Source organism: Epinephelus moara, chromosome 17 (genome assembly GCF_006386435.1).
Source record: "Epinephelus moara isolate mb chromosome 17, YSFRI_EMoa_1.0, whole genome shotgun sequence".
NCBI classification, from domain to species: domain Eukaryota; kingdom Metazoa; phylum Chordata; class Actinopteri; order Perciformes; family Serranidae; genus Epinephelus; species Epinephelus moara.
In genome coordinates, this window is record NC_065522.1 from 10,783,426 (window position 1) to 10,792,570 (window position 9,145).

The 9,145-nt window shown below is 41.2% G+C and overlaps 1 protein-coding gene across 1 annotated transcript in view; it reads right to left on the reverse strand.

Moving 5' to 3' along the window:
• efnb3b (ephrin-B3b) overlaps nt 1–6,324 on the reverse strand; it is a 47,800-nt gene extending 41,476 nt beyond the window's left edge. Inside the window, exons 1-2 of the mRNA XM_050068052.1 lie at nt 6,314–6,324; nt 5,482–5,771 (exon numbers count right to left, since the gene is read on the reverse strand). Of these exons, the coding sequence (XP_049924009.1) occupies nt 5,482–5,771; nt 6,314–6,324 (301 nt within the window). The remainder of the gene's footprint in view (nt 1–5,481; nt 5,772–6,313) is intronic.
• Nucleotides 6,325–9,145: the final 2,821 nt, after the last annotated feature.

Here is a 9,145-nt window from a genome sequence, read left to right on the forward strand (position 1 = left end):
TGTCTCTGTCTGTTGCCATCGTCTTCTATCTTTCTTACTTTTTTCTCCCTCTCCTTTTCTGCCCTTTCATCCCCGTACATACATCTTCTTACATTTTGTTACTCTTACTTCGCATCCTCCCCATCTCTCCTCCTTGTTGTGTCGCTCAGCCACTCTATATCTTTCCAGCCTTCACTTCCATCTCTCAGTGTATAAAGAAAAAGACATTGGTTTGACAGCTATCCAGGCCTCTTACTTGTAATGTTGTTTTGGTCCATTTTTGTACTGGATAGAAGGTGCTTGCCACTTTGGACCATAAACTGAACATGATTTATATAATAAAATATATAGAAAAGTATATTTAGGCACAATTGAATAACACTTGTAAGCCATTTTATTTTGAATTTGCCCAATTTTAAAGGTCCAGTGTGTATGATTTAGTGTGTAGAATTTGCCACTAAATTCTACACACTGGAACTTTAACATATCTTTCCTAATTTGTCTAACAAAAACAGTACATGTTGTCATCAGGTTTTACAGTACAGGGATGATTTCTTTAAGTAAAAACAGTTCACAGTGAGGTCTGTGGATTATCCAGAGCAACATGGACGCTGTTTCTGAAAATGCTGCTGTTGATTTTTTTAATATCAGCAAAAATATCAGGAGGAAATATTTCAAAACTTGAGCAAATTAAACTAAAATGATCTGCATGGCTTGATACCACAAGGAATATGTGAGAATTTTATTCATTTTTGGTAATTTGAGAAACCAACTCTTTAAAAATCAGCTGATTCCTCCCATGTGTTCCCTGTCCTTTAAGTTGCGGATCAGCTGCACGGAGACGGTTTCCTCTCGCAGTTCTCATTAAGTAAACACGTCATCAAGGCCACACTCTGATTGTGAATGTGTGCGAACATGTGTGTGAGTTTGTGCATGCATGCGCGGAGTGTGTGTTACACAAGGCCCTGGCGCCTGCTTTCAAAGGATTCATTAAAAGCAGTGAAAGGCTTGATCTGCGGTTTGGGTTGATGTACTGAGCTTGTCTGTGTGTGTGTGTGTGTATGTGTGTGTGGTGGGATTTGAATGGGGAAAAAAAGAAGGAGAGAGGAGAAACTAAAAGGGTGGAGAGATGGAGTGAGAGACAGACAAAACTAACAGAGAAAGAGAGGGGGAGAGTGTGTGTGTGACAGAGAAATGGGTTTACATAAACTCTGACCTCGTGTTATGAATGAAAACATCAATCAATGAGTATAACTAATCAATTTCCCCACTCTTTCTCTCCTCTCCACAGGATACAGAAGCAAAGAATTACATTTAATGGGATTCAAGTAATCTGATTACAAAACAGTGGCATCTGTGATGCATTAGTGGCTGCAAAAACAAAGGAAACTTTGGATTTTCTTCAGACTGCTTCCTTGATTTTCTTAAGACATGGACATTATTCTCTCTTCAAGTGATCAATGATACCACTTGTTGATGATGTCAGCACAAATTATGATGTGGAAATGACATTTCTTTGAGTTTTTAGTATCACTCACCGTGCATCACAGTGGCAAACAGCAAAGGAAACTGATTACCCAGTGGACTTTAAGCAAGTTACTCGTAATCTGTAATAGGTTTAACTTTGAAATTAACCTCCACTGCCCGGTCCCCTCCTGCTGCTCCACCATCCAACCCCTCCACATCACCGCACATACACTTTCCGTGTGTGCCTGCATGGTCTGCACTGTGCAAATTAAATCACGTCATGCTATAGGTTAATTAAAACACGATTTCCCTGAGGCCTGCACATACACGGGTGCCCTCGCACACATGCACAAACATACATTTACTGTTACTGAAGTCAGGGACAAGCCAGTCCACAGTGTGTTCAGTATGCATGAAATCTTCCATATAAGGCCAGTAAGGACACACACGCCACAGCAGATACGTGGCTCTAAATGAGCAGCAGGATTAACAGTTATTAATTATCTCACAGCCTCATTAAGTACACAGAAGCTCTGGTGAGAGACTAAATACAATTCTTCATTAAGAGCACATGATCAAAGACACACTGCACGCAAGCTATCTGGTGACGTTATCAATAAGATAACAGCACCAAATGCTCCTTATGATCAGCTACACCCCCGTCTCTTCACCTGTCAAAACTCTCTCTCTCTCTTCAAATGTGTGAGTACACTTGTGTGTGTGTGTGACCTTGTGTTGCAGCCGTCATTGATTGGGCTAGAGCTGTCAATCGATCAGTCTGGTCTGTGTGTGGAGATAAAGGTGTTTCTATCTCTGGACACTTCAGTTGCCAGGTTTGAGCACAGAAAAGAGGTGGTAAAAAATGAAGACTGTGGGCCACATTTGGCCCTTTGTTTGCATATTTCCAAGCGTGTGAAGGGTTTTTATGACTGTTTTTACTTTACTGCAATGTAATAAAATTCAAGTTTAAGACAGATGTTGTGAAAAAAGACTTGTTTATTGATGGAAGTTCTCCAGTGTGTACTGGCTTTGTGCACAATAAGCAGTCGACTGGGTGTGTTTGACACACAACCAGCCCAGTTGCCAGAAGAGAATGTGAGCATTGTACATTTCCGCCAAACACAGATACACTACATTTGTACAATTCATATGTATCATATCAATGTTTCTGAAGTGATGTAGTTTAGATTACATGTATATATGTTGAATTTCTCATTAGGAGGAGGGGATGATGGATGGGTGACATCTTGAGACCAGCCGTGTTTTCTAAAGATACGTAGTGACATTTCCTCCAGTGTTTGTAGCAACTACCAGGTATTTTTCAAGGAGATGTCACTGTATTTCCGGCAGTATTTGTGGTGACAGCAACCAGGATTTTTTTTAAGGCAACGTTGGCACATTTTTAGTGGTGTTTTGGCGATAATACCTGGTATTTTTAAGGCAACGTTGGTATATTTTAAGCCCTTGTTGTAGCAACAACAACCGGGTATTTTTTAGGAATATGTTGGGACATTTTCAGTGGTGGCGACACCACCGGGTATTTAAAAGCAAAACACTGCCTTACAAAAACCAAGCGTTTCTGTGTAAACCTCACCACATGTTAACCACAGCAGTGTTGCAACATAAAATTAACGTAAAAGAAACGTAAGTAAAGTACTTTTTCAGCATATCCACTGCATGTGAAACGTACAAATGTAACATGTCCGTGGCTTGCAGAAATATACAATGCCAACATTTATTCTGGCATTTGGATTGTACAAAACTGGTGCAATCATTAAAGATAAAAAAAATTGAAGTGTAGATGAAAGCAAACTGGGACAGTGCGTTAAAACAACAGATCCTGTTATTTTCAGTCAACAGAAAATAACAGTCAAAAGATGTTTTGCAACAGATTTTGACAGTGGCCCCCACGACAATGCAACATCTCTGGATAATATACCTCCCTTCAAACTAGGTATATATACTGTATTTCTAAATTATGGATGCCCAGTAGCAGATTTCTGTACTTTTAGGCAACCAATCCACCACATGTGTTTTACTCTTCAGAATTTTAGGTTGTGTGAATTCTGAATAGAGACAACACCAAAATCAACATTAAATATTTATAGCATATTAAGTCCATCTGTGAGGAAAAATACCGACAAGGTATGGACAGTGAAACACGAAATGTTGTACACAAAGTGCAAAGTGGACCTTAAAAGATACAGTACATAACTGTACATCACTACTACTGTAGATTTAAAATGCATGTTAATATATCAATAAGCCAATCTTTTAACATATGTGCTTTAACATAACATATTTTAAATGACAAGATAATCTAATTTAGCTATCAGTGTGTTTATGTATGCTGTGAGTGTTTCTTGCAGCCATATTTGACGTGGCTGTCCAATATCTGTCAGTCATTGAATCAGGTATCAGAGGGTATCACATTGCATTAATTTTCCTCCCTACTTATCGCGCCAAAATTCCTGTATCGCTGGGTCCCTGGGTGCAAATGCGGCGCACTGATACACACACATGCATACATGGTGGCTTACTGTACCACCGCATTCTGTCTCACCTCCTCATATCTAATCTAAGCGAAATACTTGTATGTTGATAATGATGCAGGGCGCAGGAGAAATGTGCCCAGTGCCTCACCTCTCTTCACAAACACGCCGGGTATGAGGACTGATAGTGGAAAAACCGAGCGCACCTGAAATCGGCGAACAAATATAGAACACAAAAAGGCATGAGGGACTTCACAGACTTCGAGAGATCTTATATTCTCTTTGTCTCTTTCCGTCTCTCTATCCCCGTCTGTCTCTCCATCTCTGTCCCAGCTTCCTGCTCCTCCTGGCTCTACTCGTTCCGTCGTTTTTAGGGGTTTTTTTTTTTTTTCAACTCGCAGATGAAAAGAAGTGAAAAGAGCATTTGCACACCTGAGTGAATAGAGCTTGCAGGTGTGTGGGAGGAGAGCTATGGGAATCAAACAGGGTCTCTCTCTCTCTCTCTCTCTCTCTCTCTCTCTCTCTCTCTCTCTCTCTCTCTCTCTCCCTTTGTCTATCCTGCTCACTCTCTCACTCCTGGGGTGTTTTTTACAGTGCCTGTGTTTGTATTGGAAACTTGTGGGTGTGCAAAAGTGTGTGTATACATGCATGAGTGTGTGTGCTTTGTGCGTGCCTTGCTCCAATTGTGAGCGCCGAACGCTCTTGGCTCTCAGTTCGTATTTAAAAACAACCCACAGGTTTCGGTTGACGCGACCTTTACTTGCAGATTGTTCCGTCCGATACAAACGCTTGGCCTGGCTCGCCTTGATGACCTCATCAGGTCTTCACACAGGCCTAACTCCAAACAAACCTTCTGGATAAACCAAAACAAACTGTGCTGCGCCATTTGCGGTCACTGCGAGGCTGGCAGTAACAGTAAACAGGCCCGAGGCCAGCACAGCAGCCGAGCAGGACAAAGACTTAGCAATGACAGACACACACACACACACTTAGAAACGACACTGAAGCACAAATGTAACCATACTTCACTAAACACAAAATCCCACACAAGCTGCACAGAAGGACAAATCCAGGGACATGCTGCAAAAAATGAACAGAATAGAAGGTAGGTTTTTCTTCTGCTTAAAGAAACATCGCCGGAAGTTTGCTTAATTCCACAAAAGTAAAACAAGTGACATTAATAAAAGCTAATCAGATAACCCGCAGCTACAGCAAGGTTTGATTTGGTAAAAGACCCTAACGTATCCCAAAAACAACTGGCTTATCTGGTCATTTTTTACAGTGTAAGTCATTTACTGTATCCACCCATGGACCGGATCACACACAATTCTCAAACCTAATTACTCTAAACACACCCGCCCAATCATCACCATCATCACTGAAATAAACAAACACATTCAGGCACAATCAGAAATCAGCCATGCAATCATAACAACCCCCCCGTCACCCCCCACACACTGCTGCAATAAAGCAAAACACACACGCCCACCAACACACACTCCATCCCCTCATCTCCAGTGCTCGTTCTGCCTCCTCGACTCACCGATGATGTAGTAGTCGTGCATGCTCTTGAACTCGTGGCCCCACAGGTTGGGCGAGAACTCCTGGAACTTGATGGTGAAGCGACGTTCGCGGGCGGGCTCGTCGCAGGTCAGCACGATGTTGGGGGCGCCGGTCACCTCGCAGTGGTCCGCCTGTTCTCGCGACGACACGAGGTAGAGCTTGTAGAACTCGTACTCTGGCGTGGACCTGGCGGTGTCCAGCGGGGGGCAGATGAGGTCCAGCCGGTCCCCGATCTGAGGGTACAGAACGTAGCCCTTGTCGTCCCTGAACCTGGAGGGAGGAGAGAGGGAGCAAGAAAATAGAAAGAAAAAGAGAAGAGGGAGGGAATAATTAATTAAAGTGCTCTCTGCAATATAAACCAGTACAGAGCCACCTGTCCTTGGTGCTGAATGAGCAACAGATGGGTCCTTTACCTCTCTTATTTCTCCTACTTCTCTCTTATTTTCTCTCCTTCAGTGGGAACAGGTGCCTTTACAGAGGAACTGCTGTGCAATCAACTGCACAAATAAATTTGTACCACACAATCTCACGTAATCCCCTGCTGACCTCATGAAGTGGTGGAGACGAAAGTAGAGAAATATGACCACCAGTTGATGATCCACATAGAGGAAAATAACCACCAATCCAAAACCAAAATGAATTCAGTTATTAGAAAAACATCTTATTTCTTATCTCTTTTTCCCTGTCAACTACCCCACAAAAATTACCTTCTGCTTAGAGATGTTTTTCAGTGATCAAAATCTTGTACAGGGCTCATTTATGCTAAACGATAGATTACACATATGGACACTGATGGAGCCTTCTGTGTGTACCATGCGTTCATGTCGTCCATATTTCTGCACGTTCTCTGAAAGCTTACGGATACAGACGAAACGGAATAGTACCACTGGAAACCATGGGGGCAGTGTGAAGTAGTTCAAGCAAGCCACGACCACAAGACAAGACAAAGACATTTAAATCAGTAATATTGCATAAAGAATTGACCATCCACATGTTGCAATGTACTTAATGGCCTAACCGCATTCTACAACGCTGCCTCCATTAAAAGGTACATTATCATGACCTCCTCCACTGTTTGTTGTTGTCAAAACCTTAGCGGATGTGTCTATGCCAACATAAAGGTTGCACAGAAATACTTGGAATGCATATACATGTAAATGTATGCATGGGAAATGAAAGTGAAATATTATAGACAACAAACCAACAACGAAAACTTTTACTTTTCCACTTCTTGCAGAACTAATTTCCTTGTGTTTTCAGCTCTTCTATTTGGAAGTAAGAACTGAGGCGTGTCCGTAGAGGAAGAAACAGGCAGACAACTATCGCCGCACATCAGCAGAACGAGGCTGCCGATGCCAAATCTCAGGTATGTACAGTTAATTAGTTTGCTAATGAGCTGTTTTGATGTCTGTCATCCACTTCTGATATGAATGATGTGCAGTCTGTTTGTTTATAGCCGAGCTGACGATTTGACACCTGTCAGGTATGGGAAACCTGCAGCCTGAAGTGACTTCAGTACAACTGTTTGACGTATGGTTTATTATCATCATCATTAGAATGTAACTGTGGTGTTTCAGTGAACAGCTCTAATGGAACATGGTCTTAATGAGGTTAAATGGCTTTCCTGGGGTAAACACTGCAGTAGGTTTTGAAGAAATATATTTCACATAAAAATGGAAATGAATTGTGCATATCTGCAAAAACCCAAATTGGTCAAAATCCAGCTAGAAGCCGACATCAAGTGTTTTTTTTTTTTTTTTTTGCAGTAAGGACTGCTGGTGGGCTCGCTGTGGCTGCACAGCTTTCAGAGGTCTTTCCAGAGCAGAGAACATGAAACCCAGCAGTCAGAGGGACATAAACTCAACAAATGACTCAAACTCTGTCATTCCCCTCACAGCACAGGGCCATCTCTTGCTGATAAGGCCAACTACTATGAGTTATCAACTTAGCTCCCGAGGCCTGTGATGGCTTTAACACTCCATGCTAGCATGCATGGCTAACAGTGGGAAATCAGAAAGCGGTCTATGCACACCCATAGTGACTTTATCTCAGGTTAAAATAAATGTCACTACTGGCAGAAAAAGAAGAGAAAGTGTTTATAGTAGTAAAAGATAAAAAGGAGGAGGAGATTTGCTGGATTTTCTTGACTGTTAGAATTCTCACAGAATGCTAAGTGACACTTTGATGTTTAAGTGGGAGGAAGCAAACGCCTGTAATGTTAAGAAGCCCATTTTCTGTTAACTCTGACTCAGACGCTGCTTCTGTTTCCAACAAATCCACATGAGCGCTTGGGAGTCACAGCACTCAAACCTGCTTAATTATTCTCTCTGTTCTGCTGTCAGACAACTGTTTGACCATTAAATAATAAACAATACAGGATCACAAAGCATGAACAGAGCGAGAATTATGTTGTGTAACTGTTCTGTTAAAAAGACTAAATAAATCCTACTAATGTCACTTCAGCAACAAATTACACTTGTATTTGCCTAGATGGACTAAATCAGTGACTATTTTCTTTCAGGATTCCCCTCAAAAGCTGAAACAAATAAATGCCAAGTAATTATTCACATTATTAGCTAATAATGAAAGGGGCCAAAGTGATCTTAACTGGTATAACTTCATCTGGTAAAGAATAAACCCTCTTTTTATGCATGTTTCTCATAAGTTGTACTTGTGTAAATTAAAGGGGTAGTCCAGAGAAGTAATACTTCACTTCCATAAAGTTGAGGGACTTGCGAGAGGCAGATTTTTCATCATACCTGTAAGAATTGAGGCAACAGAGGCTGAGATATGTTTGATTTCAAGCAGAGTTTATACTTCTGCATTGAATGGACACCGTACCTACAGCATAGGCTCTGCGTAGACTCGTACCTTCCACTGTAGCCTGATGTGCACCTCACCAGAAATGTAAACTGAAATCCATTTTCCTCTTTGGAAACGAAATATTCTTTACTTTTATTTCCCAGATAAGAAACAATAAATTGTGAAGACAATAAAGCCCCCACAAAAAAGCACTTTCAGTCTTGTGTGTGATTCATTCTGGCTTCTTATGAGTAAAAGAAAAAGTCCAATAGCTGATTAGCTAATTTATGCATCAGGATAATGTCAAAGGCTTACGCTAATAATGTTAGCATGTTGTATACAGTAGGTTAGGAAAATGTTTCAAGTGTAAGACAAATGTTTTATGGGTAAATCTTCTTTTGGATGTGCCAATAAATTTCATCTAAGGGAGCAACAGTGTGCGGACATTTTTTATGTTGTTTATTGCTATTCTTTTTGTCCTGCACCTGCGTTAAACAGCTTTTGGATGTGTGCGTCTGCTTTGTCTTTTATGTAATTAATGCAATGTAAAATGCCATAGGCGTATGCTAATAATGTTAGCATGTTGTATTTGAGGGGAAACATGTCTAGCAGAGGGCAGTTGGTTTATCTATGAACCTTATGAGTTGTAATGGTTCCGAATTTTGTGCTTTTGTTTAATATAGTCGCTAGCAAGCCATGTTTTATGTGAGTTTCATATGTTAATTGAATCAATCACACTTTCCTGCACTTCACAGAGGCTCAACCCAGAGGCATAGAAACCTGACTAATGACGTTATTAACTAGTGTTTGGGAGGTGTGATTGCAGAACGCCTCACAAGTTT